Source organism: Phyllobates terribilis, unplaced genomic scaffold, assembly GCF_046119375.1.
Source record: "Phyllobates terribilis strain yellow unplaced genomic scaffold, ASM4611937v1 Scaffold_35__1_contigs__length_13245226, whole genome shotgun sequence".
Classification (NCBI taxonomy): domain Eukaryota; kingdom Metazoa; phylum Chordata; class Amphibia; order Anura; family Dendrobatidae; genus Phyllobates; species Phyllobates terribilis.
Window position 1 is genome coordinate 11,288,331 of NW_027362795.1, and position 20,703 is coordinate 11,309,033.

A 20,703-nucleotide genomic window follows, 5' to 3' on the forward strand; every position below is an offset into this window, starting at 1 on the left:
TTGGCCAATTTTTAGGCCCCCTCCAGACCTCTGGGGGAGGGGGGACCGCCTAAAAAATACTCGAGTTTCCCATTGACATATTGGGCTCGTTGCTCGGGTCGAGTGCCCGAGCATTATGATTTGCTCGATCCGAGCAATGAGCACCCAAGCATTTTAATGCTCACCCATCAATAGGCTCTATCCCAACCCCCCTTCTTTTTTAATCCTCTGGTTCATTCACTCTTCTCCGTGGCACGCCAACATCACAACACTCACACCGATTTTGATACTTTGATTCTGTGACTTCTAGTCCGACCTACTTACTGATATTTTTACATCATGCTATATTTATTTTTGGATGAAACTTATCACCACAAACGTGCATTTTATTATTATTTTCTCAATTTCATTCATCTTATAAACAATATGTAATTATATATTTTGAAATCTTTTATCATTTCTTCTTAAATTATTTACAATGTTAAACTGTCCAAGATGAACTTTCACATATCATGTGTTCTTTTTTGGCTACACATTTTTTCAAATTCACCTGTGTATATACTGTATATGGCTGCGTTCTGTCACTTGGCATATGTTTATTTGTCATGAGTCGCTAGTATGCTTCTTCAAAATGCTTAGACAATAAAAAAAAAGCATATTATTCTAGTGTGGAACTGGATTTACTGTTATCTACTAGCAGCACAGATTTTCAACTTTTCTTTCCTTTCCACATACTATCGGTTTGTGCCAGTTCCTGGACCATCTGGGTCAAATTTTCCAAGTGATCACAGAGTGTACGAACTGGATCCATTGGTGGGAGAAAAAAAGTATCGGCCAGAAGTAATGTCACTCATGGACAGGCAGTGAGGCACGGTAGTCAAACATTCTAAGGTCAAATACCAAGAAAGCACATAGAAAACTAAAGTGAAAAGACAAAGGTGAAGTCAAGTCATGATCTGAGGTCAGAATACCAGGAAGATAGCGGATCAGAGCAAATAGGCTAGACAAAGAAATTGTCAGAACTACGTCCAAGGTCAGACAGCAAAGGATAAACAATCAGAGCATTGAAATACAAGACAAACCACTGAGCAGATGGTAAGTCTGGCAGAGGTCTGAGAAATAGAGCTCAGCTAAGTAAATGGGTAATCACCAGGAAAAGTGAACACCTGAAGGAAGCTCAGCACCTCTCAAACTCAGATTGGACAGCTGAGCTGTCCATCAAAGCACCGACAGCTGAGCACACCCCGCACCAGAATGAACGACTGAGGTATCAGTCACAGCGTCCAAGACACTCTGAGCGGAGGAATGGTGACACTCTGATGTTTATTAAGCTGATGTTTATTAAGAGTTGATTATAGTGTAAAACATTTCCCACATTAAGAACATGAAAAAGGCTTCTCTCCTGCGTGACTGCTCTGGTGACTAAGAAGAGAGGATCTCTTCACAAAACAGTTTCCACATTCTGAACATGAATACGGCTTCTCCCCTGTGTGAGTTCTTTGGTGTATCATAAGATTCCATTTATGGTTAAAATATTTCCCACATTCTGAACAGGAAAAAGGCTTCTCCCCTGTGTGGTTTCTCTGGTGCGTAACCAAATCTGATTTCTGGTTAAAACATTTTGCACATTCTGAACATGAAAAAGGCTTCTCCCCTGTGTGAGTTCTCTGGTGCTTAACCAAATCTGATTTCTGGTTAAAACATTTCCCACATTCTGAACAGGAAAAAGGCTTCTCCCCTGTGTGACTTCTTTGGTGTATCATAAGATTCCATTTATGGTTAAAATATTTCCCACATTCTGAACAGGAAAAAGGCTTCGTCCCTGTGTGGGTTCTCTGGTGCTTAACCAAATCTGATTTCTGGTTAAAACATTTCCCACATTCTGAACATGAATACGGCTTCTCCCCTGTGTGAGTTCTTTGGTGTATCATAAGATTCCATTTATGGTTAAAATATTTCCCACATTCTGAACAGGAAAAAGGCTTCTCCCCTGTGTGAGTTCTTTGGTGTATCATAAGATTCCATTTATGGTTAAAATATTTCCCACATTCTGAACAAGAAAAAGGCTTCTCCCCTGTGTGCGTTCTCTGGTGAATAGCAAGATCTGATTTCTGTTTAAAACGTTTCCCACATTCTGAACAGGAAAAAGGCTTCTCCCCTGTGTGGGTTCTCTGGTGACTAACAAAAACTGATTTCCGGTTAAAACATTTCCCACATTCTGAACAAGAAAAAGGCTTCTCCCCTGTGTGCGTTCTCTGGTGAATAGCAAGATCTGATTTCTGTTTAAAACGTTTCCCACATTCTGAACAGGAAAAAGGCTTCTCCCCTGTGTGGGTTCTCTGGTGGCTATCAAGATGCGCTTTCCGGTTAAAACATTTTCCACATTCTGAACATGAAAATGGCTTCTCCACTGTATGAGTTCTCTGGTGACTAACAAGATCTGATTTCTGGTTAAGACTTTTCCTACACTTGGAAAAAGAAAATCTATTCTCTTCTGTGTGGATTTTTTGATCTTTAAGAAAAGATTTTTCAAGGGGAAAACTATTTCCATATTCTGAATGTGAAAATGGCTTCTTTGCTTTAGGAGCAGTTCGCTTTTTAATGCTTATTTTGTGACTTTGATTTTCCTTAGTAGTCGGTAATGAATCAGAAGACAGGACCTGTTTCAAAGGATCAGATGACAGATCTTTGCTGTGAAGGGATAATGGTATATCTGCAGTAATGGCATTCATTTCAATTGTATCCTGTGGGATCTCAAGATCATCTGATTTAAAAACTGAAGATGTCAGCTGTCCCTCTGATTTCCTGGTACAGTCATCTGCTAAGAATAAAACCAATTATTACTTTTGAATAAAATATCCTTGAGTTTTATATTTTTGAGCATTTCTACTTAAACTGTCTGTAAAAATTGCAAGCTACAGTATGTAAAAAACTGAACTATTCACCAAGACAATGACAGGTCACAGTCTAATAAAACCTCATAGGATGAACCAGTAGAGCGTGGTGTTCAACTGTTTGTTCATTCTGCCTCCCAAATATGGAATAAAAAGTCACCAAACAATGTTATGTAGGGGAAAATAATATCAATAAAAACTTCTACTCATCTCACAAAAAAACAAGCCCCCACTCAGGTCCATCATCTGTCAGTGGAAAAACAGAGGTTTCCACATTATTAGTGGCTCAAAGGCTTTTGAAAAGCAACATGGCTTCCATAAACTAATACAGTAATATCCACCCTCCCAAAGTCAAATCTCCCTCTCACTTCTGAGCCTTGCAGTGTGCCCAAACCACATTTAGCATCCATGTATTTGGCATTACTACAACCCCTGGCAAAAATTATGGAATCACCGGGCTCGGAGGATGTTCATTCAGTTGTTTAATGTTGTTGAAAAAAAGCAGATCACAGACATGGCACAAAACTAAAGTCATTTCAAATGGTAACTTTAGGGCTTTAAGAAACACTAAAAGAAATCAAGATTAAAAATGTGGTACTCAGTAAGGGTAATTTTTTTCAGACCAAGCAGAGGGAAAAAATTATGGAATCACTCAATTCTGAGGAAAAAATTATGGAATCACACCGTCAATTTTCATTTCCAAAACTAACACCCGCATCAAATTAGATCTGCTCGTTAGTTTGCATCTAAAAAGGAGTGATCACACCTTGGAGAGCTGTTGCACCAAGTGGACTGACATGAATCATGGCTCCAACACGAGAGATGTCAATTAAAATAAAGGAGAGGATTATCAAACTCTTAAAAGAAGTTAAATCATCACGCAATGTTGCAAAAGATGTTGGTTGCTCACAGTCAGCTGTGTCTAAAATCTGGACCAAATACAAACAACATGGGAAGGTTGTTAAGGCAAACATACTGGTAGACCAAGGAAGACATCAAAGAGTCAAGACCGGAAACTTAGAGCAATATGTCTCCAAAACAGGAAATGCACAACAAAACAAATGAGGAACGAATGGGAGGAAACTGGAGTCAATGTCTGTGACCGAACTGTAAGAAACTGCCTAAAGGAAATGGGATTTACATACAGAAAAGCTAAACATAAGCCATCATTAACACCTAAACAGAAAAAAACAAGGTTACAATGGGGTAAGGAAAAGCAATCGTGGACTGTAGATGACTGGATGACAGTCATATTCAGTGATGAATCACGAATCTGCATTGGGCAAGGTGATTGTAGCACCCCCTTACCGCCGCGGTCCCGATCCGGAGTCCTCCTGCTCCCCTGCTGCTGCTGGTGCGCGCAGCTTCCTGGGCACTGTGCTTAGGGCGCGCACGCTCCATCCCTCTTAAAGGGGCCTCGCGCGCAGTCCTAAAGAGTCCCGGAGGACTTCCCCTATATAAGGCACCTCCTCCAAAATGGAGGTGCCTGTGCAAGGTTGTTGTTTGTCATTGATGATATGGGGCTGCATGTCAGGTAAAGGCACTGGGGAGATGGCTGTCATTACAGCTTCAATAAATGCTCAAGTTTACATTGATATTTTGGACACTTTTCTTATCTCATCAATTGAAAGGATGTTTGGGGATGATGACATCATTTTGCAAGATGATAATGCATCCTGCCATAGAGCAAAAACTGTGAAAACATTCCTTGAAAGAAGACACATAAGGTCAATGTCATGGCCTGCAAATAGTCCGGATCTCAATCCAATTGAAAATCTTTGGTGGAAGTTGAAGAAAATGGTCCATCACAAGGCTCCAACCTGCAAAGCTGATCTGGCAACAGCAATCAGAGAAAGTTGGAGCCAGATTGATGAAGAGTACTGTTTGTCACTCATTAAGTCCATGCCTAAGAGACTGCAAGCTGTTATTAAAGCCAGAGGTGGTGCAACAAAATACTAGCGATGTATTGGAGTGCTTTTTTTGTGTGTTTGTTTTTCATGATTCCAGAATTTTTTCCTCAGAATTGAGTGATTCCAGAATTTTTTCCCTCTGCTTGGTCTGAAAAAAATTACCCTTACTGAGTACCACTTTTTTAATCTTGATTTCTTTTAGTGTATCTTAAAGCTCTAAAGTTGCCATTTGAAATGACTTTAGTTTTGTGCCATGTCTGTGATCTGCTTTTTTTCAAAAAACATTAAACAACTGAATGAACATCCTCCGAGCCCGGTGATTCCATAATTTTTGCCAGGGGTTGTATAGTGAGGAGATCCCACTTAATTTACGGTGTGTGTCTCCTGGAGCACAATCTGGGCACTATATGTTGGGCAATAAAATGGCAAATGAGCAATTTTCACTCTCCAACATCCACTGTGTGCTAATTTACAGTAAGAGAATGTGGAGTCAAAGTAGTCACTGCTCCTATAGATTAATTCACTGAGGGTTACAATTTCCAAAATGGAGTCCCCTTATGGGGATTTCTACTGCTCTGGTTTTCTGACATTTTGTCATATTAAGGCTTCTGCAAATGGTGTGTCCCATCTCCTTAGGGATCTGCTCCTGCAACGTCTGCTTCTCTCACCAGGAGCCGCCTTATTCATTGAGCAGGCGGCGATGGTAATGGAGGAGATGTCGGAACCAGAAGCTGTGGGCGGTACAGACTCTGGTCAGGGTGCCTGGGACCTATAGTACGATCCAGTCTGGCAGTATGGGTTGTGTGCTGTCCATCTGAAGTAGTCTGCTCTCTGATTCAGCCATTTGGAAAGCACCACACCCTACTAAAGCTGGAAGCATATTGCCGGAAGCTGCCAGATACAGCCTTGTTCTCCTCTGGTTCAGTCCTCTGTGCTCAGCTCCCGGCTTGTGTATTTGTTTCTGTTGTGACCCCGGCCTGTTTAATGACTACTCCTGTGTCTTCTGATTTTGTATGTTCTCTGCCCTCCTGGTTCTGACCCGGCTACCTGATTATTCTTCTTCCCATCTAACACCACAGAACAGCCTGTAAAGTTAGACCTCGGGCATTTGGAAGAGACAATGGAGACCTTCTTTTAAAGACTACCAGGGAGTTGCAGACTCACATAAGTGAGGCAGGATAATCACACAAAACAAATAGACAGAATAAAAAAAATATGCTACATCAGCAATAAGAACTTATGTATGAGAGGAGAGCATCAAGACTAAATGGGAGTTGCACTCATTTATGGTGGACCATTGGAGCTACTATGAGTCCTGACCAGAAGAGTAGAGAAAGTATTAGCGCCCCCATTTCAGGAGAGATTGTGCAGTAATCTGAATTCCTTAGGATTGAAAACATAATGGAATTTATGACGTGGAGTGAATCCATGAAACCAGGGCTGGAGCCACCACATCTCCTGCAGGCGTGAATAAATGTATATTACAGCCATCAGCCGTGCACAGCTTAGAGATATATCATGGCACAGGTGTAAAGTTTTCTGTATGGTTTATCACGATCCTGTATGAAGTTAGTTGGTTTTAAAAAATATTTAAAATTCAGGATAAAGGGAAACTCTGTTGTTATTGTACAGAAATTCACACTTGTCCCTCACTGCACATTTAATGTTGTTGATCATAAAAGTGACGTTTGGCCAGAAAGACTGGACCTGGTCTTGTAGGGACCATATGAGCACATTCAGCAGCACAGAAGGGAGAGAAGGTAGATTCATCCAATAAGATATCACGGATCTAGGAAGCCAACAGCATCATTACCCTTCGCTTTCTCTCAGAGGCCCATTATAATTTTTCTTCAAGTGATTTTCTCACTTGGCAGCACATTCTACGTACGCTGTCATTTGGCTTTGCATTTTACCGATCTTGGAAGGTAACGGTCAGGGTCATCTAATCCCAGGGAGTAGGTGGATCCTTCAGGTTGTAAGTTCTCTAGAAAAGGGCTTTCCCAATTCACAAAGTAATTTGAACATTTTCGGATGGAGGAGAATGTTGTGGTCTAGCGGTAAAATGGTGATCACACGACTGATACAGCCGGACTACATCACCGATAAAGCAGCCACAGCCGGTGACAGAGAAGAATCTGTCACTTCTCAGCACTTAGTGGCTATTACTACTCACCTCCGTAGTCATATGTAGGAATCTCTTCTTTACACCGCTCATCACCTCTCACATATGTCTCTGTAGTATTAATATGGGGCAGATCTTCACCCTGAAACAAATATTATAAAAGTCACAGACAGATGAGAAGTCACATCTATGATCAGCTCTAATCCATCTCCACAGTTCTCACACAAGACCTTCACAGTCATTTATACATTATAGGGGAGATCTCATGACACCTTCTCTCCATCTACCTGATGATCCTGAGGAACATTGGGATCTTCTTGTTTACAGTCCAGTGGAAGAAGAGGAAGGGGACATCTCTCTGGTGTTGTTCTCTTACTGGATAGATCTGGGGGAAACACATACAGGGACTCAATTCATTCTTTACATACAGATAATTATAGGCCGTGTGTGGTTAGTCCTGTCTATTACCTGGTGATATGAGGGGATGGGGAACCTCCATCATGACGTCTTTGTACAAATCTTTGTGTCCTTCTAAATACTCCCACTCCTCCAAGGAGAAATAGACAGTGACATCCTGACATCTTATAGGAACCTGACACATACAATGATACAGTCATCCCCCTGATCCTTTCATACTGTATAATGTCCCAGCATTCCCAGCAGCGTCACCTCTCCAGTCAGCAGCTCAATCATTTTGTAGGTGAGTTCTACGATCTTCTGGTCATTGATGTCCTCATGTATGAAGGGGTGAGATGGAGGCCCTGTGATTGGGCTCAGGGGTCTTTCCCATCCCTCAGACACATGGACCTGACAGCACTCACTAGAGGTCTTCTTCACTAATATGTAATCCTGGTTATGGAAATACATATAAATAAATCTCACTACAGACATTTCCAGAGTCCTCACCTCTCCAGTTCTGTCCATCTGTTATTCCCATAGATAAGAATGATGTAATGTGACGTCATCAGAATCTCTCACCTCTCCAGTAAGCCGGAAGAGGATCTCTAGGGTGAGGTGTAATATCCTCTCCGCCATCTTGTCTCTATCCATATCCATCTTTGATGGGTCCATAAGGAAAATTCTCTTAAATAGAAGATCTTCACTGAGAGGATCTGATATTGTAGAGACCTGAATGAGAAGATGATGAGCAGATGTCACATCATAAAAATCCTGTGTAATAATACAATTACTGGAGATAATAAGGGGAAACATATGAGGAGATTTATTATTTTACAGTATTTAGTTTTCTTCTTTACATCTAGTAATAAAACCTATATATTTTAGGCCACAGACAACAAGCAGTTTCTTCCTTGGAGTCTGCAGCTGAATACGTTTCTCATAGACTCATCTTCCTTATTGCTAATTCTCGTCTCATTTACCGACACTGGAATCGGCATTAGTAATACTGCAGGAGATATTCATTACACATGACATGGAAATAACTACTTCATGATGAGGACGACATCTTCATCTTCTACTACGGCTCTAGAAACATATTTAGCCAGATTTCTCACCGACTACATCTCCAACGGCCGTCTACATGAATGTTTCCAGTCTTCCCCGGACTGTAAACTTCTATCACATTAGATCTCATGTCTGATTCACACACAGAAGTTTGAGGCTTTGATACACGGTAAGGTTTTTAACCCCTTTACAACCCAAGGTGGTTTGCACGTAAATAACCAGGCCAATTTTCACAATTCTGACCACTGTCACTTTATGAGGTAATTACTCTGGAACGCTTCAACGGATCCCCCTGATTCTGAGACTGTTTTTTCGTGACATATTGTACTTCATGATTGTGGTAAAATTTCTTCGATATCACTTGCGTTTATTTGTGAAAAAAATGGAAATTTGGCAAAAATTTTGAAAATTTTGCAATTTTCAAAATTTGAATTTCCATGCCCTTAAATCAGAGAGATATGTCACACAAAATAGTTAATAAATAACATTTCCCACATGTCTACTTTACATCAGCACAATTTTGGAACCAACATTTTTTTTTATTGGGGAGCTATAAGGGTTAAAAGTTGACCAGCGATTTCTCATTTTTCCAACAAAATTCACAAAACCATTTTTTTAGAGACCACATCACATTTGACGTGACTTTGAGGGGTCTTTATGACAGAAAATACCCAAAAGTGACACCATTCAAAAAAACTGCACCCCTCAAGGTGCTAAAAAGCACATTCAAGAACTTTATTAACCCTTCAGGTGCTTCACAGGAATTTTTGGAATGTGGAAGAAAAAAATTAACATTTAACTTTTTTCACAAAAATGTTACTTTAGACCCAATTTTTTTTTTTCCGCAGGGTTAACAGGAAAAAATGGACCCCAAAATTTGTTATGTAATTTCTCCTGAGTAAGTAGATACCCCATATGTGCGGGAAAACCACTGTTTTGGCGCATGGCAGGGTTCGGAAGGGAAGGAGCGCCATTTGATTTTTTGAATATAAAATTTGCTTGAATAATTAGCGGACGCCATGTTGCATTTGTGGAGCCCCTGATGTGCCTAAACAGTAGAAACCCCCCACAAGTGACACCATTTTGGAAACTAGACCCCTCAGGGAACTTATCTAGATGTGTGGTGAGCACCTTGAACCCCCACGTCCCTTACAGAAGTTTATAACATGGAGCCGTGAAAGTAAAAAATCTAACTTTTTCCACAAAAATGATGTTTTAGCCCCAAATTTTTTATTTTCACAAGGGTTAGAGGAGAAAATGGACCCCAAAAACTTTTGCGTAATTTCTCCTGAGTACGCAAATACCCCATATGTGGGGAAAATACAGTGTTTGGGCGCACGACAGAGTTCAGAAGGGAAGGAGCACTGAGTGACTTTTTGAACGCAAAATCGGCTGGAATCGAGAGCGGACGCCATGTCGCGTTTGGAGAGCCCCTGATGTGCCTAAATAGTTAAATCCCCCCACAAGCGACCCCATTTTGGAAACTACACCCCTCAAGGATTTTATCAAGGGGTATAGTGAACATTGTGAACACAGAGGTACGACACAGAATTTGATGACATTAGGTCATCATATTGAATAAGTTGTCATTAGTCTTGAGCGCAAGTGCTCGCTACTTCAGTTTGCATCGGGTATTCAGGTATGCACCATGTATCACGGGTGCTCAAGCGAAATGCTCGAGTCCCCGCCCGCATGTTTCACGGTTATTAGACACCCCAAAAAAAACATGCGGGGATCGCTCGTGAACGGCAGGCAATCCCCGCGAGGTTTTTTTTGGCCGCGAAGCATATGGGGCGGAGACTCGAGCACCCGCGATACTCAATGCAAACTCAAGTAGCGAGCACTTGCGTTCAACACTAGTTGCCAGATAGTCATCGTTTTGTTTTTTTTTACTTTTGAAAAAAACAACAACCCTAACACCAACCCTAACATTAGCACAACCCTAACCCCAACCTCAGCCCTAGCGTTTATTTTTTACGTCATTCCTAGTGCGGTATAAGTGATTAGACGACCTTATTCTTCGGGTCGGTGCGACTACAGAGAAACCAGAATGATATCGGGTTTTTATGATTGACAGCTGTCACACACTAAAAGACACATATTTTGTAAAATCTAGTTTTTGCATCGCCATATTTTGAGAGCTATAATTTTTCCATATTTTGGCCGACAGAGTCATGTGACGGCTTCTTTTTTGCGGGATGAGTTGACGTTTTTATTGGTGCCATTTTCAGGCACGTGACATTTTTTGATCGCTTTCTATTCCAGCTTTTGGGAGGCAGAATAAACAAAAACCAACAATTTAGGAATTTTTTTTTTTTTTTTATTCTACTCCGCGTGTGGTAAAATTGATAAGGTAGCTTTATTCTTTGGGTCAGTACGTTTACAGCGGTACCACATTTATATAGTTTTTCTATGTTTTGGCGCACAATAAAAGCTATTGTATAGAAAAAAATATTTTTTTGCATCGCTTTATTCTGAGAGCTATAACTTCTTGATTTTTCGGATGATGGAGCTGTATGGCGGCTTGTTTTTGGCGGGACAAGATGACGTTTTCAGCTGTACCATTTTTATTTATATTCGTCTTTTTGATCGCGCGTTATTCCATTTTTTGTTTGCCGGTATGATGATAAAGCATTGCTTTTTGCTTAGTTTTTTTTTTTACCGTGTTCACTGAAGGGGTTAACTAGTGGGACAGTTTTATAGGTCAGGTCGTTACGGACGCGGCGATACCAAATATGTGTACTTTTATTGTTTGGTGGTTTTTTTTCATAATAATATTTATTGATTGGTACATTATATTTTTATTTTTGGTGGATTATTTTTTTTATTTTTTTTTTTATATTTTTACATTTTTTTTTCACTTTCTGAGAGTTTTTTTACTTTGTCCCACTCTGGGTCTTTCACTTTTTTATTCTGATCGCCTGCATAGCATAGGGATGGAGCACCATCCCTGTGCCATGCAGGCAGTCAGTGCTGCACAGTGAGAAGATTGTTTGGTCATGCACTGCGCATGACCAAAAAATCTTCCTGCTGTCTGGTGACCCGGATGTTGTCATGGCAACATCGGGTCGTCATGGCAACACCCGGGAAGCCGCGGCAGACAGCGCTGGAGGCCGGAAGATGAGGTGAGTATTGCTATCACCTCCCCTTAGCCACTGCAATGCTGCGATCGACTTCGATCGCAGCATTGCGGGGGTTAATGTGCCGGGAGCGGTGTGGGACTGCTCCTTGCACATAGTACCGGGTGTCAGCTGTGACAATCAGCTGACACCCGGCGGCGATTGCGCCCGCACAGCCTGTGTGCGCGCGCGATCGCGATGACGTACTAATACGGGTCAGGCTCTTAAGTCCCAGGGCACAGACGCGTATTAGTACGTCATGGGCTTTAAAGGAGTTAATATTATACAGAGTAGTACTATTCCGAATGGGTTCATCTTGCCATGGTGGGATAGCTTTCATGCTATTTTTTATCAAAAACAGTGTTGCTAAGAACCCTATTTTATTTAACCCCTTTCTGACCCAGGGCATATTAGTACGTATCTGTGCCCTGGGCCTTATGGGCCTGATACGCATTAATACGCCCTGGCGATTTCGCCCGCGCACAAGCGGTGCGGGCGAGATCGCCGCCGAGTGTCAGCTGATTGTCACAGCTGACACTCGGTGTTATGTGCAAGGAGCGGTCCCGCACCGCTCCCGACACATTAACCCCCGAAATGCTGCGATCGAAATCGATTGCAGCATTCCGGTGGCAAGAGGAGGTAAGCGCGATACTTACTTTCTCTGCCGGTGTCCAAATCCGGTCCCAGATGTTGCCATGGTGACCCGACGTCATCATGACAACATCCGGGTCACCAGGAGGCAGGAAGTTGTTTTGGTCATGTGCAGTGCACGACCAAAGTAACTTTCTCCCTGTGAAGCGCTGATAGGCTGCATGGCATAGGGAGCTGCTGCTCTCTATGCCATGCAGGCGATCAGGCTGCAAAAAGTGAAAGTGCCATAGTGGGACAATGTGAACAAGTAATAAAAATGTCAGAAAGTGAAAAAAAAAATTGTAAAAATATTTAAAAAAAAAATAAAAAAATATATATATTGTACCCATAAATAAATAATCTTATGAAAAAAAAAAAATAAACCAATAAAAGGGGCTGAAAAACATTTTTGTTGAAAAAATTTGAAAATTTTATTTTTACGGTTCAATGTTATAAACTTCTGTGAAGCACCTGGGGGTTCAGGGTGCTCACCACACATCTAGATAAGTACCCTAAGGGGTCTAGTTTCCAAAATGGTGTCACTTGTGCCTAAACAGTGGAAACCCCCCACATCAGAGGCACATGCGCTTATTATTCAAGCAAATTTTACATTCAAAAAGTCAAATGGTGCTCCTACCCTTCCGAACTCTGCCGTGCGTCCAAACAGTGGTTTTCCCCCACATATGGGGTATCGGCTTACTCAGGAGAAATTGCACAACAAAATGCATGGTGCAATTTCTCCTGTTACCCTTATGAAAATGCAAAATTGGGGGCTGAAAAACATTTTTGTTGGAAAAATGTGAAAATTTTATTTTTACGGCTCAATGTTATAAACTTCTGTGAAGCACCTGGGGGTTCAAGGTGCACACCACACATCTAGATAAGTTCCATGAGGGGTCTAGTTTCCAAAATGGTGTCACTTGTGGGGGGTTTCCACTGTTTAGGCACATCAGGGGCTCCCCAAATGCAACATGGCGTCCGCTAATTATTCAAGCAAATTTTACAAAGAGTCAAATGGCGCTCCTTCCCTTCTAAACCCTGCTGTGCGCCCAAACAGTGTTTTTTCCTCAGATATGGGGTATCTGCGTGCTCAGTGGAAATTGCACAAAAAATCTTGGGGTCCATTTTTTCCAGTTACTCCTGCGAAAATAAAAAAAATTTGGGTCTAAAGTAACATTTTTGTGAAAAAAGTTAAATGTTAATTTTTTTCTTCCACATTCCAAAAATTCCTGTGAAGCACCTGAAGGGTTAATAAACTTCTTGAATGTGGTTTTGAGCACCTTGAGGAGTGCAGCTTTTAGAATGGTGTCACTTTTGGGTATTTTCTGTCATAAAGGCCCCTCAAAGTCACGTCAAATGTGATGTGGTCTCTAAAATAATGGTTTTGTAAATTTTGTTGTTAAAATGAGAAATCGCTGGTCAACTTTTAACCCTTATAGCTCCCTACTAAAAAAAAATTTTTGTTCCAAAATTGAGCTGATGCAAAGTAGACATGTGGGAAATGTTATTTATTAACTATTTTGCGTGACATCTCTTTGATTTAAGGGCATAAAAATTACATTGCAAAATTTTCAAAATTTTCGCCAAATTTCCGATTTTTTCACAAATAAACGCAAGTGAGATCAAAGAAATTTTACCACAATCATAAAGTACAATATGTCACGAAAAAACAATCTCAGAATCAGCGGGATCCGTTGAAGCGTTCCAGAGTAATTACCTCATAAAGTGACAGTGGTCAGAATTGTAAAAATTGGCCGGGTCATCAATGTGCAAACCACCCTCGGGGGTAAAGGGGTTAAAAGCACTTTTGGTTTTTATTTATTTATTTACAGCAGGGTTTATGATCATTTTTCTTCTTATAGTTTTTTTCTGATTTATGGCCATAGTAAACATGCATTCATGTGCTGCATGGATTCCAACTTAAACCAAGCTCAAATTCTGTGTTTTTTCACGGGCACCATAGTGGCCCTGTGGGCTGCTGCTATGGATGATACACCCCTAACTATCCAACTATCATATGGTAAAAATCTCATAGGTCCTGGATTTATTAGTATCTGCACGAAGAATGGGCTAAGTGAGTATTTATTAAAGGGAATCCACTCCACCGACTACCCCACGGCCAGCAAGCATCAGAATCTTCACTGAATAAAAAGCCATTTCTCAGCAAGCAGACCTCTAATATGAGGCATACAGGTATGTATAGATTCACATTTCTATCACTTGTATGCCCATAGTAGAGGTCAGATAAGTTCCAGGGGGTGACAGATTCCCTTTCATCAGCCGTGGGGTAATCATAAAACCAGATATGTATCAAGGTATTCTAAGGTGGCTAATGGTTGCGTAGTCGATGGGAGGTATGTGTCACAGAGATGGCTGGTCTCTGTGATGTAACCCGGAGTGTTTCTCTAGGGCAGATAAGCAATAAGAGGATCGTTTGGTGCACCTGGGAGCCGGGTTACGGGTAACTAGGAGAGAATGGGTGGGTCCAGCTACCCACATACCTCACCTCTGGGTGTGGTTAACAGCCTATAAAATGAAGGCTGTTGTTTGGCACATAGTCTGTGTGTTTGGAGGTAGAAGGCCTCCTGTGTATGTTTGTCTTCAGACCAAGCCAGGACACTGGACGCTACCCCAGCTTGTGTGCCACACAGGCCTGGCTGAGCAGAGACCTGCTAAGGACATTTACTTTGTTTGCCTGATCTAAAGGCTATTTGCTTTGCTGTTTGGCTTCTGGGTTTATGAAGCAATAAACCCACAAGAACTTTTAAAGGAACATGCCTCCTGTTTTCCTTCCGTCGCACCCAAGTGAGTAAAACCTCCACAATTAGTGTTAGACGTGCGAGCAGTGTTCCCAGCAGAGACGTGTGACTGCTACAGGATGGACTGCATGCCCTGGGTGAAGTCTGTCGCAAGCCAGCAAGCATCGCCAACAGGCTGTTACAGCAGATCCAGCAGCACCTGCAGGAACAATGGCAGCAGATGCAGCTTCTCGCAACCGCCATCCAGGGAAGGATGAGTGCTCCAACCCCAGGCCCGACTGATGACTCCCATGTCCAGAAGGCGGTAAGACGGGCTTTGCAGAAAATGACCCCGGGGGTTGACGTTGAGGCCTTCCTGACGGTGTTTGAAAGGGTCGCCGAGAGGGAGGAATTTTCGCAAGAGCAGTGGACAGAGGTACTGGCGCAATACTTGACGGGAGAGCCCCAGAAGTACGTCTAGTAGGCGTACTAAGATTTTGCTTTGCAGGACGCCCTATTTAGCTTTGCATAGTACGTCCTATTTAGCTTTGCATAGTACGCCCAAAAGGTGTACTATGATTTAGCTTTGCAGGGTGCCAAAGAGTATGGCAAGCTAAAAACTGAGATTCTCGCGCGCTTGGGGGTGACAATGACTATCAGGGAACAGCGGGTTCGTATCACCGGAACAAACCACCTCGCTACCAAATATTTGACCTTATCCACAAACAAACTCAAGCTACATGAGCCCGGTTTTAAGGAAGATATGAGTACAATTATTTGTTAAAATTAAATCATTTTTATTTCAATAATTAAAAGAATTCTTTTGTAAAAAACAAGTACCTTCAAAATTCACAAAATCAAATGTCCATTAGAGGCTTATATTATTACAGTAAGCTACCTCCTCTGATGTATCAAGAAATTCTATTCCGTCTTTATTGCACCCTTTCCCTAATAATAAGGTGTTGAAAAAGTTGAACCCCTTTATTCAAAAAAATCCAGAGACAAAGTGCAAAAAGGTATTTTCCTCTCTGTATTGAAAGATGTATAAATATAAATATACTTGTGAGTATATAAATAAGTGAATTTTTGTTATGTTTTACATTATATCTTTGAGACAAAGTAATGACTGAAAGATAGGGAAATAAAGCCAGCAACAATTGATTTAATACCCTAAACAGGGAACTGTGCATATAGGGACAGATTCATTCAGGATTCACAGTTAACAGACACAAGGTCCTAAGGAGAGTACTTACATATTTCAGTATCCAGCCTGTGGAGATGAGATTGCGGTCTACCCCGACGCCGCCGTTTCGCCTTAGGCTTCTTCAATGGGGGGTGTTAGTTTGTGTGCACGGTGTACCGTTTATGTATTCCTCCCACCAGCTGTATGTAATTAATCTTATAGACCAGAGTGATTATGGCGCATGCGTTAGTTACGTAGGTGCCCCGTAAACAAAAAGGACTTCCGGAGTCACTGCGGCTGACACGCATGCGGTGGAACGCATGAAGTGTCTCTTGCGCAGGACCGGAAGTCCGACAGGCCCGTTCACGTGCGCATGCGCACTCTCTGTTGGGAATCTCCATATAGGAGTAGCGGAGCTTGGAAGGGGCGTGTCAATGTAACGGAGATCGTAAATACATTTAGGCATATAGATACTCGCCTTCATTACATTCTTTTGCGTTTTCTATATAATAATTAGTTGAACCCCAATCATCCATTAGGGAATGCTTCTGATACTTGATAAGTATAAACTTCTTGATTTAAGAGATATCTAATGGGTATATGTTTTATATAGTAAAATTGATGTAAGAGTGCAAGGAATGTGTTGGAAATATGTGAAAATTTAATGTGAAAAGATTCATGAAAAAAATATAAAATATCATAGTAAGCAAATATGGTGTGAAAATGTGTATAATGGGGCACATACTAATTTTGATATATATTGTGTCTCATATTTTAAAGGAGTGAATAAATAGCTTAAGATAATAACTAATACACTACAATTGTGTATAGTACGTGAAACATAATAATTTCCAAGGTGCACAATATAAAATTAGAAAGAAAACTATTCTTTTCCCAAAAATGCACCACAGTAATAAATTGTCCAAACCCACAAAAAAAAACACATACAGTATGATTACATCAATAATTGTCACTATATATTATTAATTTGATTTATTAATATAAGGCCACAGGAAGTCCATTATTATCATTCTTCTTATCTCATTTTGTTTCTTTCTTTTTAGGGTCCTCAATTAAGGCGGTCCACATCTGGCAGTCACTACCTCTCAGGATCTCCCTCCAATAGATGCAGCCCCCCAAACTCCACCAACCATCCTGATGTCCAACAAATACCAGCGGGTAGGAACTAGGCATAATAAAACCATAATTAAAATCACTAATAAAAAGGAATTAAAACCATGCGCCACAGGATATAGAGAGAAAAAAATTGGCTATCACCAAAGGTGTATACTTTTTATACCAGGCCTCATGTGCCCCTGCATACGCAAACCTGTTTTTGCGAGCGTGGGAAAAACATATTTTTCAAAGTGATGAAGTCGATGACATCCACCTCGTACAGGGGTGGATGAGGTTCATCGATGATATCTGGTTCATCTGGGAGGGACCAATAAAGCGATTGGAGAGGTTCGTGGATCAATTGAATAAGAATGACCTCAACATTAAGCTTACTTACCAGTATGGGAAAGAGGTTAACTTTTTGGATTTGCACATTACTGCCACTTCTAGTGGCTACATCATGACTGATATGTATAGGAAAACGACTGCCACAAATACATTACTACATGGCACCTCTTCCCACCTCCCCTCTACAATTAGAGGAATCCCTACGGGGCAATTTCTGAGATTGAAAAAGATATGTACCAGTAATGAATCATTCCATCAACAGGCTCAAGATCTCACGAGACGTTTCAAGGACCGGGGTTACAGTAATAGAAACATAAAAACCGGATTTAAGAGAGCAATGCATACCAGCAGGGAACAGCTGCTGTATGGCAAAAAAGAAAAAAATGAAGACAATCAATGTTTCATAAGATTTATATCCAATTACAACGATCAATGGCCAGAACTTACTCAAATTATCAAAAAACATTGGGGTGTGTTGTTAGCAGATCCAACACTGCAAAAAAATTCTACCTCAAAATCCCTCAATGGTTGCCAGACGATCCAAAAATTTGAAGGACTCCCTAGTACACAGTCATTATGAGAAAAGACCATATCCACAAGTAATTGATAAATCCAAATTTGGTTTCTTTACATGTGGTAAATGTAAGGCTTGCAAAAATCTGATCAAAGGAAAAAATTTCAGTAATTATAACAGCAAAGTATTTGAAATTAGAAAAACTCTCTCTTGTAATTCAAAAAGCGTAATATATTACGCCCAATGCCCGTGTACCAAAATTTACATAGGCTTGACAGCCCGGGAACTTAGGGTGAGAACAAGAGAGCATGTATTGGATATAGAAAAATCGGTTACAGTAGATGAAGTGGCTAGCCTGAGAACTCTACCTAGGCACTTTAAACTCCATCACAATAGTGACCCTAGGGGGTTGAAAATAAAAGGGATCGATCAAATCGATATGGGCATCAGGGGTGGAGATTTGAGTAAAGCACTAGCGCAACTAGAAAGTAAGTGGATAGTTAGACTTGGTACATTGTCCCCTCAAGGATTGAATGAACATTTTGGATTTGGTGCCTTTTTATAAAATCTGGGTGCTAGTCCTTTTTTTTTTTGGGGGGGGGGGGGGTTATCCATACCCTTGAAGCCTCTTATCTTTCGTTGAGCTGTACTATCTTCCTCCTGTCAAACAATATTTTCTAATTCACTGGAATACCTGTCCTGGTATAAAAAGTATACACCTTTGGTGATAGCCAATTTTTTTCTCTCTATATCCTGTGGCGCATGTTTTTAATTCCGTTTTATTAGTGATTTTAATTATGGTTTTATTATGCCTAGTTCCTACCCGCTGGTATTTGTTGGACATCAGGATGGTTGGTGGAGTTTGGAGGGCTGCATCTATTGGAGGGAGATCCTGAGAGGTAGTGACTGCCAGATGTGGACCGCGTTAATTGAGGACCCTAAAAAGAAAGAAACAAAATGAGATAAGAAGAATGATAATTATGGACTTCCTGTGGCCTTATATTAATATATCAAATTAATAATATTTAGTGACAATTATTGATGTAATCATACTGTATGTGTTTTTTTTTGTGGGTTTGGACAATTTATTATTGTGGTGCATTTTTGGGAAAAGAATAGTTTTCTTTCTAATTTTATATTGTGCACCTTGGAAATTATTATGTTTCACGTACTATACACAATTGTAGTGTATTAGTTATTATCTTAAGATATTATTCACTCCTTTAAAATATGAGACACACAATATATCAAAATTAGTATGTGCCCCATTATACACATTTTCACACCATATTTGCTTACTATGATATTTTATATTTTTTTCATGAATCTTTTCACATTAAATTTTCACATATTTCCAACACATTCCTTGCACTCTTACATCAATTTTACTATATAAAACATATACCCATTAGATATCTCTTAAATCAAGAAGTTTATACTTATCAAGTATCAGAAGCATTCCCTAATGGATGATTGGGGTTCAACTAATTATTATATAGAAAACGCAAAAGAATGTAATGAAGGCGAGTATCTATATGCCTAAATGTATTTACGATCTCCGTTACATTGACACGCCCCTTCCAAGCTCCGCTACTACTATATGGAGATTCCCAACAGAGAGTGCGCATGCGCACGTGAACGGGCCAGTCGGACTTCCGGTCCTGCGCAAGAGACACTTCATGCGTTCCACCCCATGCGTGTCAGCCGCAGTGACTCCGGAAGTCCTTTTTGTTTACAGGGCACCTACGTAACTAACGCATGCGCCATAATCACTCTGGTCTATCAGATTAATTACATACAGCTGGTGGGAGGAATACATAAACGGTACACTGTGCACACAAACTAACGCCCCCCATTGAAGAAGCCTAAGGCGAAACGGCGGCGTCGGGGTAGACCGCAATCTCATCTCCACAGGCTGGATACTGAAATATGTAAGTACTCTCCTTAGGACCTTGTGTCTGTTAACTGTGAATCCTGAATGAATCTGTCCCTATATGCACAGTTCCCTGTTTAGGGTATTAAATCAATTGTTGCTGGCTTTATTTCCCTATCTTTCAGTCATTACTTTGTCTCAAAGATATAATGTAAAACATAACAAAAATTCACTTATTTATATACTCACAAGTATATTTATATTTATACATCTTTCAATACAGAGAGGAAAATACCTTTTTGCACTTTATGTCTCTGGATTTTTTTGAATAAAGGGGTTCAACTTTTTCAGCACCTTATTATTAGGGAAAGGGTGCAATAAAGACGGAATAGAATTTCTTGATACATCAGAGGAGGTAGCTTACTGTAATAATATAAGCCTCTAATGGAGATTTGATTTTGTGAATTTTGAAGGTACCTGTTTTTTTACAAAAAAATTCTCTTAATTATTGAAATAAAAATTAATTAATTTTAACAAATAATTGTACTCATATCTTCCTTTAAAACCGGGCTCATGTAGCTTGAGTTTGTTTGTGGATATTGTATGAATTGGAAGTTGTAAACCATTGACCTCTTTTGATAGATACAAATATTTGACCTGTTGCACCTGGTCCAGAAGTGGCTTCAAGTGGAGTCCTCAATGCCTGCGCAGATGGTAGAGTGGATGGTGATGGACCGTTTTGTGCACTCCCTGCCAAGGCCCATACAGCCTTGGGTTGCCCAGGGTGATCCCCGGAATGCGGATGAAATGGTC

At 40.6% G+C, this 20,703-nt stretch overlaps 1 protein-coding gene across 1 annotated transcript; it reads right to left on the reverse strand.

The window, feature by feature from the left end:
* Positions 1-283: 283 nt before the first annotated feature.
* On the reverse strand, positions 284-18,957 carry LOC141182649 (uncharacterized). The gene is made up of 7 exons (XM_073660811.1): positions 18,841-18,957; positions 7,884-8,033; positions 7,575-7,754; positions 7,374-7,497; positions 7,193-7,290; positions 6,957-7,047; positions 284-2,800 (listed from the first exon to the last, which is right to left on the reverse strand). The coding sequence occupies exons 1-7, from the start codon at positions 18,859-18,861 to the stop codon at positions 1,356-1,358; spliced, it is 2,109 nt and encodes a 702-aa protein (XP_073516912.1). The 5' UTR covers positions 18,862-18,957; the 3' UTR covers positions 284-1,355.
* Positions 18,958-20,703: the final 1,746 nt, after the last annotated feature.